Below are 26,182 nucleotides of genomic sequence, written 5' to 3' on the forward strand. Positions count from 1 at the left end.
CTTTTTTTATGTCACATGAATTCCCTCCAAATCTCTAGCTGTGCTAATTTACTAAGCAGCATGATAGCTGGAAGGCTTTTCAGCAGGAATATATGGTTAGGTTAGACCTATAGTCCCAGATACTAGAAAGCCCCTGAATTTTATTATTTGCCTTGAAAAAAGAATTGGGACATTTGAACTCATTTATTCCTTTAAGTTCCTCCAATTCCTTCAAAAGGCCATTCTAGTCTTCCATTCCAAATTCCTCATACTTTTTTAAAAAGGTTTTCTGTGGCAACACCTATCATTCCCCTGAGCTTTATCCTCAATGAGACCATGGTTCTAAGTAAATAAAGGTAACTACTTAATCACCATTTTGAACACTGTGTATCATGGGTTATTAGATTACCATTCTGGAATCATACTAATTTGATTTCTATCCTATCTTTGCCAAGTAATCAATTCTCTGAAGGTCTACCATCTGCAATACTTTCTCGGGAATTAATTTCTGCATTGGTTAAGGTTATTTGATTTTAAGAAACTATCTCTAGTTAAGTTGAGCAAGAAAAAAAAATGGATGGATATAGGATTGTGCTTAGAACTAAAAAGAATGATGACAAAACAGGTGCAGAAAAAAGACAAGGGCCATTCTGGGAATCTAGGACCAAGACAGGACCTAGAATCTATAAGTGCCATACCAACATTATTAAATTTCAAACATTCTCCTTCTATCCTTGAGTCAAACTGCTCAAATTCAAAGGGAAGAGAGGATGCCTGGGTGGCTCAGTCGGTTGAGCACCCAACTCTTGATTTTGGCTCAGGTCATGACCTCTGGGTTGGGAGATCAAGCCCCACATGGGGTTCTGAGCTCGTTGTGGAGTCTGCTTGAGATTCTCTCCCTCTCCCACTGCCCCACCCCCACTTGCGCTCTCTTTCTCTAAAATAAAAAAACCTTTAAATGGGGTGGGGGAGGGACACCTAGGTGGCTCAGTAAGTTAAGCGCCTGCCTTCGGCTCAAGTTATGATCCCAGGATCCTGGGATCAAGTCCCGTATCGGGCTCCTTGCTCAGCGGGGAGCCTGCTTCTCCCTCTGCCTGCTACTCTCCCTGCTTGTACTCTCTCTCTCTCGCTCACTCTCTGACAAATAAATAAAATCTTAAAACAAAACAAAAAACGGAGCAGGGAAGAAGACTAGCTTGACTAACAACGGGCAATGCACCACTGACTTACAGTCTCACCAAGACAGTGAGGGAATTTCTCAAAAGGAAATCCATGTGCTCTTTGTACAAAAGGGGGGGGAGGGGAGGATAGATACTGAAGGCCAAGAACTGAACTAGCAACTTTATCTACATTTTATGTAGTCCACACAATTTAATAATATTTGGTAAGACAGTTTTGGTTATCTTTAATAAATATAGTTAGGGGCACTGACCAGGGATATTCAACGTCTTCATCACTATCTCATCCTACATCATAACCAAGGGAATTATTTTGACATGGCATCTAATTAAGAACCTGCTTTTTTACTTGCAAGAATATGACATCTCTTAATTTACCTCACTTCTCTGTAAATTATCAGTTAACTTTTATTCATATGAACATATATTATACATTCATACCTTAATTTATAATATTCAACATCACATATAAAAACTACAGACATTTGCATAAGAAAATTGATCCCTAAAACCTGAAAGAGTTTAAAGCATTAAAGGTACAACTAATCCAATTGCTTCACTTTCCTGAACTACTTTAGAAAGGGATAGGCAACTGCTCTGATTTCTGACTACTATAGGTACTTGGTGCTAAGAAGACAGAGAAGATAAAATTTGATTCAAGTATCTCACTGGAGAATTAATAAACATTCAGACCAATTCAGCATGGAGACTAAACATAATCAACGCTCCCAACTATTTTGGTAACAGGAACAGGGGGCCTGAGCTCAAACAAGAAAAGATTTTCTTCCTGATGACTAAAAACATTAAAGGTTTTTCCTCTGAATACTCAACTTATTTTCTGACTTAAGGAAATACTCAACTGTAAATCTCACTGTCCGGCTGGGTTTGGAATCACAGTCCAAGTTCCTAAAAGATTAAGCAGAAAAGTGACTCAACCAGGGCCATTTGTGGTCTAATATTAAAATGCAAACAATCACACTGGAGAGGATATTGGAAAAGGACACAGTAGTACAAACTTTCTGGAGGACAGTCTGGCAACAAACAGTGATTCCTCTCCTAGAACTACGTTAAGAGCAAAGCATATATTCTTCCTCTCACTGTACCCCGGGATAATACCTACTCATCCTTCAGGTTTTAGTGTCACTTCCTTAAAGAGGCCTTTTCTAACCTTTCAATCTAAATTAGATTGCACTGGGGGAACCTGGCTGGCTTAGTTGGTAGAGCATGCAACTCTTGATCTCAGGGGTGTGGGTTCAAGCCCCATGATGGGTGTAGAGATTATTTAAAAATTTTTTTAGGAGCGCCTGGGTGGCTCAGTTGGTTAAGCGACTGCCTTCGGCTCAGGTCATGATCTCAGGGTCCTGGGACTGAGCCCCGCATTGGGCTCCCTGCTCAGCTCAGCGGGAAGCCTGCTTCTCCCCCTCCCACTCCGCCTGCTTGTGTTCTCTCTCTCTCTCTCGAATAAATAAATAAAATCTTAAAAAAAAAATTCTTTTTTTAAATATTAAGAATAAATAAAAGTAGATTCCATTGGTTCCATTTGATTCTACTGATTCCGTTGGATTCCCATATCACACTTTACTTTTCTACCACTTAAGTGTGTAATTATTTCTTTGGCTTTGTATAATGTCCATGTCTCCCACTTACCTTAAAGAGATGGCGCCATGAAGCACTTAGAACAGGGCTACTTTGCTAAACTCTCTATCTCCAATACCTAATATCGTGGCACACAGGTGACACTCACTGATAAGTAAAAAAAAATTTAGAGAACAGTAGGTATGTTATAATTCATTTATGTGTATGGGGTTAGCAGTGATCTGTGGATGGTAAAAATATCAAATAATATTTGCTTTAATTTTATATTTCAGTACTGTTTATGTCACTTTATAATTAGTAAAAATATAAAGCTATTAGTATTTTTTTTTAAAGATTTTATTTATTTATTTGAGACAGAGAGAATGAGAGACAGCATGAGAGGGAGGGGGGTCAGAGGGAGAAGCAGACTCCCTGCCGAGCAGGGAGCCCGATGCAGGACTTGATCCCGGGACTCCAGGATCATGACCCGAGCCGAAGGCAGTCGCTTAACCAACTGAGCCCCCCAGGCGCCCGCTATTAGTATTTTTAAAAAGAGAAAAAACAAGATATATGTGCCTAATGCTATGCTTCATATATAGTACTACTCTCAAACTATTCCTTTCTCTTTCTTTAGCAATTAACTAAGAGGAAACTTCCAGGGGAAAATCTTGAGAATAAATTAAAATGTTTCAATTATATGAAATAACTAAGTGTTATTTGGGGATAGGTTTATTTACTAATGCAACAATGGGGGGAAAATGCCAAAGAGTGGGTATTAGCCCAATAAATTGGGACCAGCTGAGATGTCATTGACAGTACCTGCTTCAAATAACCGAATCAACCTCATGAGAGCACTATAACATGGGGGGGGGGGGGAAGATAGGGGACATGGGCGATGGGTATATGTCTATATTAAAATGAGGTAATTTATAAATCTAGAAATTAAAACCAAACAAAGTAACACAATATATGTAAAAGCAAACTGATTTCTTCTTACAAAACCATTTTTAAAAATGAAAAAAAACTAGGGGCGCCTGGGTGGTTCAGTCGCTAAGCGGCTGCCTTCGGCTCAGGTCATGGTCCCAGGGTCCTGGGATGGAGCCCCGCACCAGGCTCCCTGCTCCGTGGGAAGCCTGCTTCCCCCTCTCCCACTCCCTCTGCTTGTGTTCCCTCTCTCGCTGTGTCTCTTTCAAATAAATAAAATCTTAAAAAAAATTGAGGAGCGCCTGGGGCGCCTGGGTGGCTCAGTCGGTTAAGCGTCTGCCTTCAGCTCGGGTCATGATCCCAGGATACTGGGATCGAGCCCTGCATTGGGCTCCTTGCTCAGCGGGGAGCCTGCTTCTCCCTCTCCCTCTGCCTGCCACTCCCCCGCTTGTGCTCTCTGTGTCAAATAAATAAATAAAATCTTAAAAAAAAAAAAAAAAAATTGAGGAGCGCCTGGGTGGCTCAGTCGTTAAGCGTCTGCCTTCGGCTCAGGTCATGATCCTGGGGTCCTGGGATCGAGCCCCGCATTGGGCTCCCTGCTCGGCGGGAGGCCTGCTTCTCCCTCTCCTGCTCCCCCTGCTTGTGTTCCCTCTCTCGCTGTGTCTCTCTCTGTCAAATAAATAAAATCTTAAAAAAAAAAAAAAAAAGAAAAAACTAGACTCAAATTTCCAGGCTCAACATCTTTCCAGAGACAACATGTGAAAAGGAGATTACAGATTGTTTCAGGTATGAAATGAGTTCTAGAGAATATAAATCGAGTTGTTGCCATCTCTTCCTAAAGAAGACAACAAAGGTCTTCATGGGTAAAGTATAAAATCACAGGGTCATAGCAAAGGTTATAATTACATATAGCTCTCCCTTTAGAAAATGGTACCACACCATATGTCCTTTATGTCATATTTTATCGAGTAGGTATTTCAGTATGTATCTCAAAGGAATTCTTGGGTGCATAAGTATTTCGTAACTAGGACACAAAAAGCACTAACCAAAACAAAAATAAATACTGGGCATCTGGGTGGCTCAGTCGGTTAAGCACCTGTCTTCGGCTCAGGTCACGGTGATCCAGGGTCCTGGAATCAAGTCCCCTGTCAGGCTCCCTGCTCTGCAGGGAGTCTCCGTTTTTCCCTCTGCCCCTCCCCACTCATGTTCTCTCTCTCTTTCTCTCTCTCTCTAATAAATAAAATCTTTAAAAATAAAAAAATATAAACTGTACCTAATTAAAATTAGGAACTTCCACCCACCAAAAGATTTCATTAACAGAGTGAAAAGGCAAGCCACGGAGTGAAAAAAAATATTCACAATACATATAGCCAATAAGAGATTTACTCCCAAAATAAAATACAAAACAAAAAGACAGAGAACCACAATAAAAAATGACAACAGAGGGGGTGCCTGGGTGGCTCAGTCACTTAAGCGCCTGCCTTTGCCTCAGGTTATTATCCAAGGCTCCTGAAATTGAGCCCCAGATGGAGCCCCACATTGGGCTCACTTCAGCAGGGAGTCAGCTTCTCCCTCTTCCCCCAACTCATGCACACACACACGCATGCATGCTCTCTCTCTCTCTCAAATTCTTTTTTTAAAAATGACAACAGAGGGGGCACCTGGGTGGCTCAGTCGGTTAAGCGGCTGCCTTCAGCTCAGGTCATTATCCCAGGGTCCTGGAATGGAGCCCCATGTCAAGCTCTCTGCTCACCAGGGAACCTGCTTCTCCCTCTCCCACTCCCCCTGCTTGTGTTAGCTCTCTCGCTATCTGTCAAATAAATAAAATCTTAAAAAAAAAAAAAAAAAGGACAACACAGATGATTCTGGGAAGGGTGGAGGAGGGTGCACCAGGAATCGGTCTGCTGCCCCTAGATTTTTACTGCATTGGCAAAATCTGTCAGATATAACTGTTGTAGAGCTCCCAAGTCTGTTGAGGGATTGCAACTTTCAGGAAATGACTAGAAGGGTAAAATGCAGTGAATTTTGGTCAATTTCAACTCTTAAGCACAGTAGCACTACCCATCCCCCACCCCTAAGGCACACTATGCACCTGTTCCTGGGGCAACTGACAGTACCTTGCAGGAACAAGGTTCACTAAAAGGACCCTGTCCTTCAAATACACAGACCTCTCCTCTGATGCCTGGTTGCAGCTTCTAATCACAAAGTTGCAAAGAGGCCAGTAGCCATCATTGTTCAACTACCCTACCCATTATTATAAGCCCCTCCCCTTCCAGGTGAAGTGACTTCCAGGGGATTTCTTTCTTCAAATATCCTCTCTGCTCCCCTATGTCTTGTCATTTTCCCCATTCAGGACCCAGACATGAAAGACCAGGACATTAAAATATTATTGCATATATGGGAAAAATTACCAAGTGACTGTGCATAACTAAGGAAAGGTTTAGGGAAGTCCTGAGAAGACAATTTACAGCCCAGGCTAATCTTCAGGACATGGACAGCCTACAACAATCAAAAAAACAAAAACAGTAAACAAAAAACACAAACCCTGGGGAAGAAGGAGAGTCTGATTTCCAGAGTTACCACATTATGAGATTCAAATGTGCAATATTCAACAAAACAAAACAAAAACTCACAAAGAAACAGGAAAGTATAGCCGTTCAAAGGAATAAATCAACAGAAGACAAGGAAGTTAAAACAACTGTCTCAAAGATGGTAAAAGAACTAAAGAAACATGAGAAGAAAATCAAGAAAACCATGGGTGAAAAAAAAAATGGAAAAATCAATTGAAAAAAAAAAAACATAGACACCAAGGAGTAACTGTAGACTGAAAATGAAAAGTCCAATAACAGGGCGCCTGCATGGCTCAGTTGGTAAGCGACTGCCTTGGCTCAGCTCATGATCCCAGGATCCTGGGATTGAGCCCTGCATCGGGCTCCCTGTTCCTCAGAGAGCCTGCTTCTCTCTCCTTCTGCCTGCAGCTCCCCAGCTTGTGCTCTCTCTGTCAAATAAATAAAATCATAAAAAAAAAAAGTCCAATAACAGAAATGAAAAATTCACTAGATGGATTCAAAGGCAGATCTGAGCAGACAGAAAAAAATGACTAAAGTTGAAGAGACATTTGTACTGTTGGAGTCTGGAAGTGAGGGAGAGAACCAAGAGCAAGAGTGCATGGGATGGAGGTGGGTGGGAAAGAAAGGGGAAAGAGGAAATAATGGCTGAAAATTTCAAGAATTCAATGAAAGACATGAATATAAACAAACAAGTAGCTCAATGATCTCCAAGTAAGATGAACTCAGGCTCAGGCTAATCAAACTTTTAAAACCCAAGACAAAGAATATTGAACGAAGCAAGAGCGAGGCAAATCATCACATACTAGGGATCTTCAATAAAATTATCGGCAGACTTGTCATCAGAAACACTGGAGGCCAGAAGATCGGGGGCCAATATATTCAAAATGCTAAAAATAAACTATCAACCAAAAATCTTATATCCAACAAACTGTCCTTCAAATATGAGGTAGAAACTAAGACATTGCCAGAAAAACAGAAGTTGAAGGAATAAATGACCACTAGACCTGTCATGCAAAAAACATTCAAAGGAGTGCTGCCAAGGTGAAATGAAAGGACATTGGACAGTAACTCAAAATCATACAGAGAAATAAAGATCTCAACAAAGGTAAACACATGAGCAATTAGAAAAGGTAGTATTATTTTCACAATGGTCTGTAACCATAGTTTTTGTTTTCTACATAACAATGGAGACTAATACATTTAAAGAAAAAATTAAAGTCATTAGTTTAAGAGCAAGTATTACTGTAACTGGTTTGTAACTCCAATTCTTGTTTCCTATATAACCTAGGAGACTAATGCATTTTAAAAGATTGTTTTTTGACACAAAACGTATAAAGATGTAATTTTGTGACATCAACATATAAAAGAAGAACAAAGCTAAAGGAAGAGAGGGTGTTTTTTTTTTAGATTTATTTATTTTAGAGAGAGAAAGCAATCAATAGAGAGAGGGGAGAGGGAGAGATAGAAAGAGTGAATCTTAAGCAGACTCCCTGCTGTGCATGGAGCTTGATACAAGGCTTGAATTCAAGAGTCTGATGCTGAACCAACTGAGCCACCTAGGCGTCCTTAAAAAAATTTTTTTTAGTTAAGTATAGTTAACACACAATGTTCCATTAGTTTCAAGTGTACTAGATCTTTGTTTCCTTAAGGTGATTTCTGGATATTTACTTTGGTTCTCTAATTGGACCACGCTTCCATGTTTCTCTCTATGCCTTGTTATTTTTTGTTGGTATTTGGGCATTTGAAAAAAAAAAGCCACCATTCTCAATCTTTATAGACAACTTCCACCAATCTCTTATGGTGGGGGGGGGAGGGGGAGATGGCAGAGAGAATCTTAATCAGGCTCCATACCCAGCATGTGGACCCAGATACGGGACTTGATCTCACAACCCTGAAATCATGACCTTAGCCAAAATCAAGAGTACGACACTTAACTGACTGAGCCACCCAGGCACCCCTCAAGCAGACCAATACTGATATTATGGAAGTCCCAGAAGGAAGAGAGACAAAGAAGCAGGGAGTCTGACAAAATGGCTGACAATTTTCCCAATCTGAGGAAAGAAATGGATATCCATATTCAAACAGCTCAAAAAATTCTAAGTAGGATGAACCTAAAGAGACTCACACTGAGACACCAAATCAAACTAAAAAGTCAAAGACAGGGGCACCTGCCTGGTGCAGTCAGTTAAGTGTCCGACTCTTGGTTTTGCCTCAGGTCCCGATTTCAGAGTCGTCAAATCGAGCCTCACATTGGGCTCCACACTCAGTACAGAGTCTGCTTAAGATTCTCTCTCCCTCCCTCCCGTGCGCATGTGCACATGCTCTCTAACAAACAACTTTAAAAAAAAAAAAGGCAAACAGAAAAAAAAAATCTAGAAAGAGGAAAGCAAATTATCATAAACAAAGGAGCTCTCATAACATTATCAAAATATTTCTCAGCAGAAATCACACAATAGTGGGATGACATATTCAAAGTGCTGAAATAAAAAAAGTAACAAGACAATATATCCAGCAAAACTGTCCTTCAAAAAATAAGGAGAAATAAAGGTTTATCCCACATAAAGAAAAGCTGAGGAGTTAATCACCAATAGTCTGGCCTTACAAGAAATGCTAAAGAGAGTCCAAGTTGAAATAAAAGCGCTACAAGGCAGGGGCTCCTGGCTGGCTCCATCAGTAGAGCGAGTGACTCTTTATCTCAGGGTTTTAAGTTTGAGGCGACACTGGGTGTAGAGATTACTTAAAAATAAAATCTTAAAAAGAATGCGGGGCGCCTGGGTGGCTCAGCTGTTAAGCGTCTGCCTTCGGCTCAGGTCACGATCCCTGGGTCCTGGGATCTAGCCCCACATAGGGCCCCCTGCTCTGCGGGAAGCCTGCTTCTCCCTCCCCCACTCCCCCTGCTTGTGTTCCCTCTCTCGCTGTGTCTCTCTCTGTCAAATAAATAAATAAAATCTTTAAAAAAAATAAAATGCTAGAAGGCAACACAAAAGCATAAAAAAAATAAAAGCTCTTGGGTAAAGGTAATATATAAATACATACAGAATCCTAAAATACTCTTAATGGTAGTGCATAAATCAGTGTTATTGCTGGTATAGCATTTAAAAGTTAAAAGCATACAGGGTCACCTGGCTGGCTCAGTCGGAATAGCATGCAACTCTTGATCTTAGGGTCCTGAGTTCAAGCCCCATATTGGGCCTAGAGCTTACTTTAATAAAAAAGCTAAAAGCATACAAAATAACTATGCCTATAAAACTGTCAATGGATACAAAATCATAAGATGTAATTTGTGATATTATTAACATAAAATAAGGGGAAATTTATAAGGGTAGAGTTGATATATGAATAAATTTATCACCTAAAAGAGATTAAAAGTATATAATGTATTATGTAATCTTCACAGTAATGATGAATAAAATACCTACAGATGATACCTATAATAAGGAACTAAAGCATGCCACAACAACAAATCAACACAACACAAAGGAAGGTAACAAGAGAGAAAAAGAGACAAAATAGGTATAAGACATACAGAAAACAATAAAATGTCTTGCTCAGGTTGTAGTCTCATAGGTCCTTGAGACTGAGCCCTGTGTCCCTCTCTGCACTCAGTGGGGAGTCTGCTGGAGATTCTCTCCCTCTGACCCTCCCCACATCTGTCTCTAAAAAAAATTTTAGGGCGCCTGGTGGCTCAGTCGTTAAGTGTCTGCCTTCGGCTCAGGTCATGATCCCAGAGTCCTGGGATCGAGCCCCACATCGGGCTACCTGCTCAGTGGGAAGCCTGCCTCTCCCTCTCCTCTCCCCCTGCTTGTGGTTCCCTCTCTGGCTGTCTCTCTCTCTCTGTCAAATAAATAAAATCTTTACCAAAAAAATTAAAAAAAAAAAAAAAGATACATAGGGACAAAATGGACCAAAAACCAATGCCCAACTATATGCTATCAACAAGAGACTCACTCTAGATGTAAGGACACTCAAAGGCTGAAAGTGAAAGGCTGAGAGAAGATACTTCATGCAAATGGTTACGGAAAGAGAGCTGAAGTGGCCCTACTTATAAGACAAAATAGGCTATAAGAGAAAAACTGTCACAAGAGATAATCATCATTATTATGATAAAAGAGTCAATTCACCAGGAAATTATAACATTATAAATATGCAGGCACCCAATACAGCACCCACATGTATGGAACAGTGAGAGACCAAAGAGAGAAATGGACACCAACAATAAATGAAAACTTCAAATACCCTACTTTTAATAATGGATCGAGCAAACAGAAAATCTAATGAGGAAACAAAATAACTGGAAAACACTACAGATCAACTGGACCTAAAATATAAAAAACACTACTAACAACACAATCCTCATTCTTCAAGGGCAAATGGGATTTTCTCCAAGATCCATCACATCTTAAGCCACAAAGCAAATCTCAACAAATTTAAGAATACTGATATCATACCAAGTATCTTTTCTAGAGACGAAACTAGAAATTAATAACAAAAGGAAACAGAATTCACAAATATCTGGAAATTAAATAACACTTTTTTTTGGAGGGGGGTGGGGAGAGGAAGAGGGAGAGAGAATCTTAAGCAGGCTCCATGCCCAGCACTGAGCCCGATACGGGACTCCATCTCACAACCCCAGTATCAGGACCCGAGGTGAAACCAAGAGTCGGATGCTTAACGGACTAAGCCACCCAGACACCCCTAAATAACACACACTTAAAACAAATAAGATAAAAGATGTCACAAGGGAAATGAGACATATCTTAAGACAAAAGCAAAATATAGCATACCAAAACTTATGGGATGTGGTGAAAGCAGTGTTAAGAGGGAAGTGTACAGCTATAAGCATGCACATTAAAAAAAAAAAAAAAAGCTCATTAAAAAGAAAAATCTCAAATCAACAACCTAACCTTACACCATAAACAAGCGGAAAAAGAACAAACTAAACCCACAGTTAACAGAAAAATAAAAATAAAAATGAGAACACAAATAACCTAAATAGAAAAGAGAAAAACAGAAAAAAACCAACGCTATCTTTTGGAAATATCAACAAATTGACAAACTTTTAGTTAGACTAAGAAAAAAAGAGTAAGGAAAAAAGAGAGGTCTTAAATAACAAAAATTCAAAATGAAAGGAGATATTACAATGGACATCACAAAAATAGAGATTGTAAGAGATGACTATGAAAAATTACATGACAACAAATTGGATAACCAAGAAAAAAATGGGTAAATTCCTAGCAACATACAACCTAGTAAGACTGAATAAGAAGTAAAAAAATCAGAACAGACATACTGAACCAGTAATCCAAAATCTCCAAGGAAAAGCACAGCACCAGGTGTTTTCACTGGTGAATTCTACCAAACATTTAAAGAACAATTAACACCAACCCATCTTACAGACTCCCAAACATATGCTGTCACTCTTCTTAGGTATGTATGCAGGAGTGGGATGGATCCTGTGGTAATTCTACGTCCAACCTTCAGAGGAACTGCCAAACTTTTTCCCAAAGGGACTGCCACATTGTACATTCCCTTTATCAATGTAGGAGGGTTCCAATTTCTCTATATCTTTTCCAATACATGTTTATGCAGCCTTTGGTTTTCCAACTTTTAAAACATAGTTTAACACCTCTCCCTCTGACTGCTGCTCCCCTTGCTTGTGCTGTCAAATGAATAAATAAAATCTTTTCAAAAAATAAATAAAATGCAGAAGCATACACCATTAAGCCTGTGAAAGTGGTGCTTAGTGAGCTATGTACCACACTGGCCTTTAAGCCTCTTCTCACACATACTTCAAGAGCATGGCTCCTAACACAATACAGTGTCCAAATTTCTGACTCCAATCTCAACAGTTTGTACATGCACTTATGTTGAAAAGCTGTGTAAAAGAATGTGATAGATTCTGGATTTTATTTATTTATTTTAGAGAGAAAATGTGTATTTATATTAGAGAGAGAGAGGGCACATGCGCACGAGCAGGGGGAGGGGCCGAGGGAGAGAATCTCAAGCAGACTCCCGCCTAGGCACAGAGTCCAAAGGGGCTGGATCCCAGGACCCTGAGATCCGGACCTGAGCTGAAATTAATATTCAGACAGCTTAATCAACTGAGCCACCCAGGCGCCCTAGATTCGGGATTTTAATTGGTTCGATCAGAGTATCTGTCATAGGTGCAGGGCGGGGGGGGGGGTGCAAAGTGACATTCATACCTTTTATAATTTACCAAAGTTATAACAATTATACACTTATTTGTGTGATCACTTGATTAATGTTAATCTTAGCCTATCTCATTTTGCACACCATACCAATTAACTAGCACATAGTAAATACTTAAATTATACTTATGAAAGAATGGAACAGGCTCTATACCAAGTCTTCAGAATCTGAATAACTAAGTGCTAGATCTAGGTGTATATATTAAAAAAAGAAAGCTTGACTAAAATAAAATACTGTGCATCTTTCCTGTAAAGGTAGTTACTACTTATACACTCAAGTGAAACAATCTAGAAACAGTTCAGTTCTAAATGTTATTTCTACAGCAATAACTTTTGATCCTAAATTAGCAATGAGGATCATTTATACTAAAATGGGGATCATTCTGTTTTTCTATTAAGTCTTCGATATACATTAATTTACATATTAAAGATCTGCTGACAAAACATAACTATTGAAAGGTAATGAGAATGAATTAAATGTCAAGAGGGCAGAGTAAAGAGTAACTGCTAAAAGATTCTACCCACTTAAACTACAGGATCATGTTATCAGGTAGAGTCTAGATCCATTAACTAGTGTATGAATGAAATTACCCTAACAGCAGATTCATATACTGAATAATATTAATTCTCACAATAACCATATCTCTCCATTTTATTGATGAGAAAATTAAAACACATGGTCTCATTATGATTCTAGACACAAAACAAGTTATGTAGAATCTATTTTAAGTGTTTGTCTTATACCTTAATACAATACTATCAGTAAACTATGAAGTATTTTCTGAAAGTTAATTAAAAATTTCATGTATATGCCACCATATGATGCTCCTTAACAGAAATGACCGATTTAGCTATAACAAGTCATAACTTTCCAAAGACGTAAAGACTCCTAAGTCAGTTCAAAAGAATTCCTATTTTTTAAAGATTTTATTTATTTGACAGAGAGAAAAAGAACACAAGCAGGGGGAGTGGGAGAGGGAGCAGGGAGCCCGACGCCAGGCTCAATCCCAGGACCCTGGGACCATGACCTGAGCCGAAGGCAGACGCTTTGCGACTGAGCCACCCAGGCGCCCCAAGAATTTCTATATTTCTAAAATATCTTCTCCTTATAACCTTAAAACAAACATGAAATATTAAAAATACCAGACTTATCACCAATTGAGTCAAATCATTAGGACACTTCTATCCAGTAAAAAGAATAAAATTGTATTGCCATTTTATACTATATGTATAAAATATTTTATAAAGAAAATAAGAATCACATGTGGAATTTGATGCATTTACTAAAAGGACCCCCATGAGGTACAAATTCTCTTAGGAGCACTTTATAAATAAGGTCTTTTAAAATTAGAAGCAATAATGGGGGGGGAAAATAGATCATCTTTAATTTCTCTCCCAACTATTTTCTACATAATAAGAAGTTCAATAAATACTGATGTTTCCATTTCTTCCATAACATATAGATTTTGGAGGGCCAAAATATTGTTGGTTAAGTGGCTTGTGCTCTCTCTCAAAATCTTAAAAAAAAAAAAAAATGCTAGATTTTAAGATTAGATGATACTTCGTAACAATAAGGCTAACAATTCCTTCCTCCAAACTATTCCTAAAAAATGTGGATTCAAGATATTCTAAGAAAAAAATCCATTAAATTACTTAGTATAGACTTACCCAGGTTTCCTTGCTCGATTGTCAGTACCACCTCATCCATCACCACGGCCCTGAAGTCCAATTCCTCCTCACAACATTTGGCCTTTAATGCTCGTAAAATCTCTTTTTGGGGATAGTCTTCCCTGATTCGACGATCTGTCAAAAACCACAATTTGGCTGCCACAGAGCTACACATCTTGATCTGCTTGGTCTTCCTTCTGGATTATTTCCTCCTGAATGCAGATTCTTTCTACACAGAAAGACAAAATTCACAAACAGGGTAAATAAAGAACTCTACTTAAGGAATTTTATGTCTTTGGGGCTCCCCATACATATGAAATTAAATTTCATTTCCTCTTGTTAAAAAATACATCTATTTGGGGCTACTGGCTGGCTCACTTGGTAGTGTGTGCAACTCTTGATTTTGGGGGTCGCTGAGTTAGAGCCCCACATTAGGCATAGAGATTACTTAAAAAAATATATTAATGGGGAGCCTAGGTGGCTCAGTCAGTTAAGCATCTGCCTTCGGCTCAGGTCATGATCCCAGGGTCCTGGGATTGAGCCCCGCATCAGGCTCCCTGCTTAGCAGGAAGCCTGCTTCTCCCTCTCCCTCTGCCCCTGCTTGTGCTCGCTCTCTTTCTCTCTGCCAAATAAATAAATGAAATTTTTTTTAAAAAATTTATATATAGGGCGCCTGGGTGGCTCAGTTGGTTAAGCGACTGCCTTCGGCCCAGGTCATGATCCTGGAGTCCTGGGATCGAGTCCCCCATCGGGCTCCCTGCTCGGCAGGGAGCCTGCTTCTCCCTCTGACCCTCCCCCCTCTCATGTGCTCTCTGTCTCTCTCATTCTTTCTGTCTCAAATAAATAAATAAAATCTTTAAAAAAAAAAATTTATATATATATATATATATATACGTATATAAATGTTATAGTATTTACATATATAAATGTTAAAAAAGAAATCTAATTCTTGGCTTTCAACACAAATAAATGCTGTGATTATATATTAACTATACAAACAAATGAATAAGGTAATAATGATGCCTTTTCCATTTTATTCAAATCAAAAATTTTTATACCACTAGAAATATAGAAACTCACAACTTCCCATGAAACAAAATTTCTCCATCTTCCACTGGGGAAGCTACCACTGCAGTTTTTTTGTTTTTTTTTTTTAAAGATTTTATTTATTTATTTGACAGAGACACAGCGAGAGAGGGAACACAAGCAGGGGGAGTGGGAGAGGGAGAAGCAGGCTTCCCGCCAGGCAGGGAGCCCGATGCGGGGCTCGATCCCAGGACCCTGGGATCATGACCTGAGCCGAAGGCAGACGCTTAACGACTGAGCCACCCAGGCACCCCCCACTGCAGTTTTATAATTACAGCAGATCACTTAGTAAAAGTCCCATTTTCTGTATCATATTCAATGTCATTTCCTGTATTCTTACATACTATCTAGGAATGTACTTTAACCTCATCATCTACTTTTGGCTGATTTACTCCTTCCCCCAAAATGCAAATCCCTTGATATAAAATAGATGAGACTGTAATCATCAGTATATCTGCAGTTAGTTTTTTATTCAATTTTCTTCCCTTATTGTTAATTTATGTGTATTTTATTACAAATACACTTATAGAAATGTTTTAAATAATGACACAGTAACACCTGTATTACTAAGAGTATCAACACTGAAATCATTTATTTTTTTATTTATTTATTTTTTTTAAAGATTTTTATTTATTCATTTGAGACACAGGGATACAGAGAGAGAGAGAGCATGAGGAGGGAGAAAGGCAGAGGGAGAGGGAGAGGGAGAGGCAGGCTCCCCGCTGAGCAGGGAGCCCGATGCGGGGCTCGATCCCAGGACGCTGGGATCATGACCTGAGCCGAAGGCAGACGCTTAACCATCTGAGCCACCCAGGCGCCCCAACACTGAAATCATTTATATATCAACATCAATCAAAATAAATAGTTCAAGAATATGGGAAAAACAACCTTAAAAAAACAGTAAGTGCTGGGGTCCATTCACTAAAATTTATTTGAGTCAGGGGATAGCATGCTCTTACTCAAGGTTTTTATGCTTACTTTAAATAGAATTTTTTTAAACAAGCAGATTGTTTACTAGAACACAAAAAAGCACTTCCTTCCACAAATAGAGCGCTGCTTCTCAGAGTTTGCATCATGAGCAAGACAACAGTTGAAAAATTTCCTAAGAAGCAAAAAGTTACAAGTCTTACTAACAAACGTTAACAGGTGATTTCAAGCAAAAAAAAAAAAAAAAAACTTTACAAAATTAAAATTCCTGAGGCCCCTGGCTGACTCAGTCAGTAGAGCATGTAACTCTTTATCTCAGGATCCTGAGTTCTAGCCTCACGTTGGGCATGGAGCCTACTTTAAAAAAATTCCTAATACCCCCCCAGATGACCTAGCAAACCTAACATAGAAAAAAGGACGAGGGTAAGAACTAGAGGAAGCAATGGCCATACAGATGGGCGGCTTCCAGCATCAGAGCTGGAAATGGTCCCTCATGCACCATTCACACACTCTCCAGGGTCTCAGTCAGAAGGGTCTGCTCCATAGATACACAGGGTGACTAGAACATCATGAGCCAGACGCACCACCACACACATACACACAGCCCCCACCCCAAACCTTAGCCTGCCATGCCTGCCACACTCACCCACCTGCCCCACAACCCAGGGTCTCAAGGCATCAATCACAGGAAAGCAGGGAAGGAATAAAATAACATGGGAGATACACATGAGTGTGACCTGTAGCTGTGGAAAAGCAAGGAAGAGCTCTCAGATGTGATGCATCAGGCCAAGACCCAAAGTAACCAGCAAAGGGATTGCTTGGTGCCCAGAGCCTCCTGACCCCTTGTGTTCTTGTTCCAGAGCTGTGGTCAAGAACATGACCTCTTAAAAAAAGAACATACCCTCTTAAGCCTTAGGCTAGATACGAATCGAAGATGTGGTCATTAAAAAGTCTCACTCAAAGGAAAAGCTCCACGTAAGAAAAGTCGCACCAGAGTACCTAATGTCTCCCCAGTTTCCCTTGAGAGGGGCATATAAAAATGACCTTAAGATGTTTAGACGGAGTAGTTCTTGAAACACCCTGTCAATGACCTCCAATACTCTGAAGCCATCTTGGTGCCTTCCCTGACACTTAGGTCTTGAACATCTGTTCAATGATATGACTGAATTTCACTGAGTGAGTATAGCAGTTGTGGCCCCAACACAAATCAGGATAGGATGTTAAAGCCACTGGCAACTGGGAAGTAGGAATGTTCACCAATAGCATCAGGCCAAGACCTGGTATGTCAACTTGTGGAAAATGCCCAGGCCACAACATTAACACATGGTGTTTTCAATGATTCTATAACCAGACAATAAAAACACTCCTGGGCTGCAATCTCATGTAGTTGTGCAGCAACTTCTGACAAATGATGCACATGAGCATCATGGCTGCAGCTCTGATACCCATGCTTAATCTTTGGGTGTTTCCACACTGGTATGAAACCATCAACTGCAAGTTCAGATTAGCCTCCCCATCTCCTTTCATTTAAAAAAAAAAAAAACACTATTTACTTATCAGAGAGAGTGAGAGACAGAGCATGAGCTGGGGGCGGGGGGGAGAGGGGACAGAGGGAGATGGAGAAATAAGACTCCCCACTGAGCAGGGAGCCTGATGTAGGGTTCAATCCCAGGACCCGGGGATCACGAACTAAGCAAAAGGCAGATGCTTAACTGACTGAGCCACCCAGGTGCCCCTCCTTTCATTTTCTCCCAATGGAGCAGCCCAATCTTTGCAAGGCTTTCATAGGGGATACTCGCACCCCCAGATCTGTAACTGAAGAAATGCTCTGCAGAAGACTCTATGAAAGAGGTAGACACTGTCTTGAAGAGGTCCAACATCAATGTCAATGATTGTGGTTCCTCAAATCCACCTAGTGGCAGTCAATATGGCAGGATCTGGGGATCATGACCTTGCCCAGCCCCGAGATTATCTTTGTTCTTATGGGATACATTTTCTTTATCAGCTTCAAAAGATTCTTATGCTTTGTCTTGCTTTTCATGTAAAGAATCACAGAGGTATACCACACTGTATTCCAATGTACACCAAAGTAGATGACATCTCCAGGAAAAGGGCAAGTAAGCTTAACAACCTCCAGCTTGTTAATTACTGTTCCATTTGTCCTGGTATCTTCAAGTGACACCTGTCCCATTTTTTATCCATTATAATTTTACAGTGATCTCCAAAGACCATTTTATTGCCAGAGAAAGAGCACAACTCTCTCCTTCAACCAGTGGTCCACTCCTATTTCGACAGGTAGAGGAGCAGCTGACCGTCCTCAGGTACCCAGGGTGGCTTGTCTATCAGGCTGCTCCACTGGGATTCACATCTAAGAATACCCAGGAAACGAGGTAAAGACTCTCCAACCACAAAGGCAGAGGCTCTGCATTCTCTCCCCCTCCCCACCCTACCCCACCCCCATGGCCCTCCTGGACCTGGGAGGCCACCTTCCTGTGGGCCAGGTGGAGAACAGCAGGCCAGCGCCTCCTCCAACATATCTACTTTTCTATCTATCCCATTCATGAACATCCGGGGGGGGGGGGGGGGAAACTGCTGATAAGTAAAAAGCGTAACGGTAAATCTACAGTCCAAGAGACCAAGGGGGTGCCTGGGTGGCTCAGTCGGTTAAGCGACTGCCTTCAGCTCAAGTCATGATCCTGGAGTCCAGGGAGTCTGCTTCTCCCTCTGACCCTTCCCCCTCATGTGCTCTCTCTCTCTCTCTGTGCTCGCTTCGGCAGCGCATATACCAAGAGACCAAAAGTACACCAATAAAATGATAGTCCTGAGTCTTAAAAATAAAACACCAGATTATATTCACTATTTTAAAAGACAGTAAAGAGTCCTTTGTAAAAGTAAAATGGTTCCTTCCCCCCACCAAGGTATCAAGGAAAACAATGTACAAATATCAGATACCAAATAAATGCTATTGATAAACTGCTAAAGCAGTTTTTTTTTTTTTTTTTTAAGAGACATTTGACAAAGAAAATTTACATTTATATTAGGTACAGTTTTCCCATGCAAACTTCTGGATACACACCAATAAAAAAAAAAAGTCCCTGTCATCTGTCAATAGTCTAGGCAGGACTAATTAATCATAAAGTGCTTCATTCATTTTTCTCATGAGACCCCTTCCCAATGGTACTTATTCTGCTAGGAAAAAAGCACAATTAAAATCTACCATGAAGATATTAAGGCACCTCTTACTTCTAGGAACATTACTTATTCCAGATAAGACACAGCATGTGAACTTAGAATCAAAACACTGAAAAAGAATAAAGGTTAGATAAGGAAAATATACATACTAATGTACAAATAAGAACTGACTCCATTTGGCTCCAGATGTGCTTTTGATGACATCATTTCTGTCTTGGACGGGGAATATGGGAGTTATATCAGGCTTGTAGAGAAAAATAACAAATTTCTGTAACTTGAGTTGGGCACTCCTTCAGTCTTCTTTTCTGTGACTCTTTTCTCCTGACAGTTCTTTCCCTATACATAACCCCCAGGGCTTCCTTCTTGAACCCTTCTCTCCTTTCTCTTAGAACTACCATCCTCAGCCATGTTTCAGCTATTATCGTTAAAATTTGAATACTGACCTACTAAATCTCTTTCCAAACAGTTCTCAACTGAATTTGAGATCCTATTTCAATCTGCCTAGTGGGCATCTCTAGCTAAATGCCACTGACTATTGCCTCAGTTGAGCAAGTAAAAAGTTGATTTTATTCACATACCTGCTTCAACACCTGGATTTCTCATTGTGACAGTTCAATTTTGTGTCAACGTGGCTAGACAATGGTTCAGTTGCTATGAAGGTATTTTGTAAATATGATTAAAATCTGTAATAAGTTGACACAGTGAAGATTACTATGATGTGGGTGGGCCTCACCCAATCAGCTGAAGGTCTACAGAGCAAAAACAGGTTTCACAAAGTTAACTACGCATCAAGACTGTATTAAGTCCCTCCCTGAATTTCCAACCTACTGGCCTGCCCTATGAATTTCAGACTAGCCACAATCACACTAACCAATTCCTTAAAATTAATTTCTATTTCTTTCTTTCTCTCTTTCTCTACCTTAAGTCTGTCTTCACGTATATACAATTTCCTATCGGTTCTGTTTCTCAGAAGAATACTGACTGATATACCCATACTAATTTAAGGACTTAATTCAGAAACTTGGGCATCATTTACTTCTATCTTTCATGCACTACTTCAATATACACACACCACAGTAATTCCATCTCCTAAATATCACTTTAATTTTACTGTTCATCCCCAGTACAATCATCACTGAACACCTAAAAACACCCCCCCCCCAAACTAATCTTCTGCAATCTACTCTCTCCCATTTACCAATTTTCTGAACACACTGCATTCTCTCATGCTTCCTTCCGCTTAGAATATATATCCTAGACCTACCTTACTGAACTTTTGAGCTCAGGAGTTAATCCATCTGTTAAGTTTGAGGTGCCTGGGTGCATCAGTCAGTTAAGCATCTGACTCTTGATTTCAGCTCACATCATGATCTCAGAGTCCTGGGATTGAGCCCCAAGTCAGGCTCTGTGCTCAGCGGGGAGCCTGCTTGATTGAGGATTCTCTCTCCCTCCGCCCCTCCCGCCACTTGCACTCTCTCTATAAAATAAAAACAAGTAAATCCTTAATGCACCTGTTAAGTTCTTCCAACTCCTAAAAATCATCCTAACTCTGTGAATCTACATTATCTTGTTATATGTATATTCTAGCAATTATACGGTATGTTTAGTTTTATTTTTAATAACTCTGCCAGCGCTGTAAGATAAATTCTTAAAAGTATGTCTTCATGTAGATGCGTATTTTAAATGATTCTATTGATTAAAAAGACAATTTCTCTTTTACAGGGCTAAATCGTAATTCAAAGGTATTTTCAAAGAATAAGCCTACTTTAAGTTGGTGTTTCTCAAACTAGGGCCCTGAAACATATTTGGGGGCGGTGCACATTTTTTCCCTATATGACAAACTTGAAAAAGTTATTGGGCCTATTTCCACACAAAAATTTAACTTTGGGGTGCCTGGGTGGCTGAGTCGTTAGGCATCTGCCTTCTGCTCGGGTCATGATCCCAGAGTCCTGGGATCGAGCCCTGCATTGGGCTGCTCCCTGCTCCGAGGGAAGCCTGCTTCTCCCTCTCCCATCCCCCTGCTTGTGTTCTCTCTCTCACTGTGTCTCTGTCAAATAAATAAATAAAATCTTTAAAAAAAAATTTAACCTTATCTCACTGAACATAGAAGTCTTTTTTTTTTTTTTTTAAAGATTTTATTTATCTGAGAGAGAGAAAACACAAGCAGGGAGGAGGGGCAGAGGGAGACGCAGACTCCCCATTGAGCAGGGAGCCCTACTGGGACTCGATCCCAGAACCCTGGAATCATGACCTGAGCCGATGTTAGATGCGTAACCGACTAAGCCACCTAAGGTGCCCAGGAGTTAAGTCTTCTTGTCTATCCTCAGAACCTAGCATTTCTAAAACACTGTATGCCATAACAGAAACATGTGTGAAGATGCTGAATGATTACATGCCTTATCAAAGTTCAAATACTGAACATTTTCATACATGCTATTTCAACTAAACCTCAGGTATTACAGTAACCATTTTACAGTTAAAGAAACAAATTATCAAAACACATATAAAACTATGCTTGGCCTCACAAATAAAGGAATCCAAATTAAAATTAAAATTAAAAAAAAAAACACCTGAGGTGGGGCGCCTGGCTGGCTCAATCGGTTCTGCCTTCGGCTCAGGTCATGATCCCAGGGTCCTGGGATCAAGTCCCGCACCAGACTCCCTGCTCAGTGGGGATCCTGCTTCTCCCTCTCCCACTCCCCTGCTTGTGTTCCCTCTCTCGCTGTGTCTCTGCCAAATAAATAAATAAAATCTTAAAAAAAAAAACAACTGAGGTTGAGAGACATACATAAAATTTTTTTCACCAAAAAATAAATAGCACAGATTGAATTTCAAGAGAATTTCTGATTCTAAGTCCTAACAGTTTCCCTTCAAATCACACTATGTGCCTATTACTTGACTTAATAGAAAAATGTACCTTTTAACACTAACTTTGTGATGTTCCAGATATTAACCGAGGATCTCTTTATCAATGCTTTTTCTCTCAGTGACTTCTAATGCCTCCAATTCTTTTCAATCCCACTCCACAAAAAAGACCTCACATTTTGGGATATATATAAATTTTTCCTCTTTCCTTTCCCTTGCACTATCTAAAAGTCTATTACAAGTGGATCCGAATTACTGTTAAAATGAGAAAGAATGTGAATAAGGGATAAGGGAATAAAAGTATTAAGAAGGATGGGTGAGGGGACACCTGGCTGGTTCAGTTGGTAAGATCTCAGGGTTGTGGGTTCAAACTCTTATGTTGAGTGTAGAGATTACATAAATAAAAAATTTAGGGGGAGTCTGGGTGGCTCAGTCAGTTAAGCATCTGCCTCCAGATCAGATCATGATCTCAGGGTCCTGGGATTGAGCTCTGCAACAGGCTCTCTGCTCAGCAAGGAGTCTGCTTCTTCCTCTCCCTCTGTGCTTACTCTCTCTCTCAATAAATAAAATCTTTTAAAAAGTCTATTTCTTAAAAATAAAAAAATTAAGTCCAAAAAATAAAATTGCTATTTTAAAAATTAAATAAATCTTGTAAAAATAAAGTAAAACATGTATGTGTGTATGTGTGTATATATATATATATATATATATATATTTTTTTTTTTAAGATTTGACAGAGAAAGAGTGCAAGCACAAGCAGGGGGACCTGCAGAAGGAGAGGGAGAAGCAGGCTCCCCGCCGAGAAGGGAGCCCAACATGGGGCTTGTTCCAAGGACCCTAGGATCATGATCTGAGCTGAAGGCAGACACTTAACTGATTGAACCACGCTAGTGCCCCTGTAGCTCTTATCAAAGGTACAGAAAATGAATGAATGATAAATTGAAAACCTCCGAAGAGTCTCAGAAACAACCGAATAACTGTCTTAGTCCAATTACCTCTTTACACACTAATAATGTTCACCAATAAATGACCACCAAAAAAATGTCCCTCTGAAACCTTGGTAGTTCTTATACAATCTCATCCTTTAGCTAAGATGCCACTTAAAATATCACTGTTTAGGTGTTTGTCACATTAACTTTAAGGTAGACTGGAATGCTGTGAAAATAGGAGCAGAAGGCTAGATATTAATTAAAGTTGTCTTCAGAGCTGTGACAGAAAAAAACTTTAGGACAGTTCTCACAGTTCCCTCTTTATATTCAAAAGAACATACCTCAAAAACAGAGCAAACAAGTAAGGTCCCAAAGGGTACTTCACACACTCGCTCATTACTCTCCCCTTTTTATAGCTCTTTTACCTATGACACCTTTTTTAAAAAGCTACATGCACAATTATGGGTCAAAGAGGACAATGATTTCCTAACCAAACACAGTAACATGATCCCTTTATCAAAAGACTGAAAAAAATAATGGTAAAACATGAGTGTAGGGCGCCTGGGTGGCTCAGTTGGTTAAGCGACTGCCTTCGGCTCAGGTCATGATCCTGGAGTCCCTGGATCGAGTCCCGCATCGGGCTTCCTGCTCGGCAGGGAGACTGCTTCTGCCTCTGACTCTCCCCCCTCTCATGTGCTCTCATTCTCTATGTCTCAAATAAATAAAAAAATTAAAAAAAAAAAAAAACATGAGTGTAAAACAGAAAAATTAAGAAAGGGCAACACTATGAAATATATAGATAATTACCTATAGATTCCCTTTCTTCATACAAAGAAACATGTAGGAAAAGGCAAAACAATGCATACAGATAAGGTTAAAAATTCTCCATTGCAGCGCCTGGGTGGCTCAGTCGGTTAAGCGTCTGCCGTAAGCATCAGTGCAGGTCATAATCCTGGAATACTGGGATGTAGCTCCACAGCGGGCTCCCTGCTCAGCCAGGAGTCCGCTCCTCCAGCTCCCTCTGCCCCTCCCCCCTGCTCCTCTCTCTCTCAAATATATAAATAAATTTTTTTTTAAAAATTCTCCATTTACAGCTCAGGAAACACATTCCACATATATTTTCTCATTTCAACTACATATAATTATGTAAGGAATACAGACTTTTCCCATTTTCACCAGCACAGAGCCCAACGGGGGGCTAATCTCAAGACCCTGATATCATGACCTGAGCCGAAACCAAAAGTGAGTCGCTTAACCAACTGAGCCACCCAGGTGCCCCTATTTTCCCATTTTTAAGAAATCGCCTGCCCAAGTTATCACAATAATAAAACCAAGAGTAGGTAGGATTCAGGTTTTCTGATTTCTTTCTACTTTTTTCTATCATACCTAAAGACAGTGAAAGGAATTTGGATAAAAATATAAGTCCACATTTAGAGTGATTATATATACCAAATCCTGTGTTAGGAGACTTGTTTGTATCCTTTCATTTAATCCTCACAACCATCCCTTTGATACATTATTGTCTTCATTTGGCAGGTGAAGCTGTTCTAGGAAAGAGGTTAGTTAACCTTGTCTAAATTTGCAAAATTAGAAAGTGATAAAGCCCAGGGTGAATTGAAATTCCACACACTCTATGGCAGAGATTATCACTTGCTCCCCAATATTCATTTTCTACTGACTCCTTAGTAATAAGATATCTGTTGCTAGTTAAACATAATGCCATGTAAGTAAAAGACTGAATTCCCTAGGCTTTCTTGCAACTTGATGTGGTCATGTAAGTAATGAGACCTGAAAGCACTGCACTGCAACTTTCAGAATGCGTATTTGATGAGAGGTATACTATTCCTTGGCCCTTCTTCCATCTTGCTACCTGCAATGTAAATGTTATAGCTACAGCTCTAACAACCACCTGGACTCTAAGGACAGGAGTGAACCCTAGGAAAAGAACAGCTACCTGTTAGAATTGAATCCCTGACAACTGTGTGGTGCCATGACCTTGGACTACTTACTACCTCTTTTGCTTATGTCAGTGATATTTGGGGATTTTTTATTACAAGCCACAGAACTTTACCTTAAGTATGGTTTGTCATACCTTGCTCAAAAGTTATAGGAAATTATTACCTTAACAGCTAAGTCTGCATATGTCAGCAAGTAGTGGTATTGTTTGTAAGAGAGATTTTCTTTTTACAGTAACAAGATCTTCTTACATTTGATCCATTTCACTTTTACATTTATTTTCACAACACCCCTGGAAAAGTATTTCTGTATCCTCCCTCCAGAAAAGGCAAACTGTTCAAAGTCAAAAATTAGTTTTAAATCTCAGATCAAGTAAGAACATAAGTACGAAACACACAAACTATTTGATTCAATAATATATTCAATTAATATTTGATTGCCTACTATGCACTCTAAAAATATTCTGGTAAACAAAACATAATCCCAACCCTCACAGAGTTAAAAATATCTGATACTAAAATGTCACAAGAAAAGATGCTCAACATCAATAATCATTAGGAAAATGCAAATCAAAATGACATAAGTCAATCACACACATTGGATGGCTACTATCAAAAAACAGAAAACAGGGCGCCTGGGTGGCTCAGTTGGTTAAGCGACTGCCTTCGGCTCGGGTCACGATCCTGGAGTCCCTGGATCGAGTCCCACATTGGGCTCCCTGCTCGGCAGGGAGCCTGCTTCTCCCTCTGACCCTCCCCCCTCTCCTGTGCTCTCTCTCTCTCTCTCTCTCTCATTCTGTCTCAAATAAATAAATAAAATCTTTAAAAAAAACAAAACAAAACAAATGTTGGGGAGCATGTGGAGACACTGGAAGCCTTGAAAACTGTTAAGTCAGAATGTAAAATGGTGCAGCAGCTATGAAAAACAGTATGGCAGTTCCTCAAAAACTTAAAGAATTCCCATATGATCCAGTGATTCTGCTTTTAGGTATATAACCCAAAGAAATGAAAGCAAAGTTTTCAAAGAGGTATCTGTACACAGGTTCACAGCAGAGTTATAGTAACTAAACGGTGGAAGCAACCCAAGTGTTCATCGAAAGATGAATAAATGAGTAAAACACAGAA

The 26,182-nt window shown here is 39.8% G+C and overlaps 1 protein-coding gene across 2 annotated transcripts in view; it reads right to left on the reverse strand.

The window, feature by feature from the left end:
• Window positions 1-26,182, reverse strand: part of RIMKLB (ribosomal modification protein rimK like family member B) — a 156,166-nt gene that overhangs the window by 32,209 nt on the left and 97,775 nt on the right. For both annotated transcript variants that reach the window (XM_044915455.1, XM_021690408.2), the window contains exon 2: window positions 14,104-14,332. In XM_044915455.1, coding sequence (XP_044771390.1) covers window positions 14,104-14,278 — 175 coding nt within the window. In that variant the 5' untranslated portion in view covers window positions 14,279-14,332. The remainder of the gene's footprint in view (window positions 1-14,103; window positions 14,333-26,182) is intronic.

The sequence above is a fragment of the Neomonachus schauinslandi genome, chromosome 5 (assembly GCF_002201575.2).
Source record: "Neomonachus schauinslandi chromosome 5, ASM220157v2, whole genome shotgun sequence".
Lineage (NCBI taxonomy): Eukaryota > Metazoa > Chordata > Mammalia > Carnivora > Phocidae > Neomonachus > Neomonachus schauinslandi.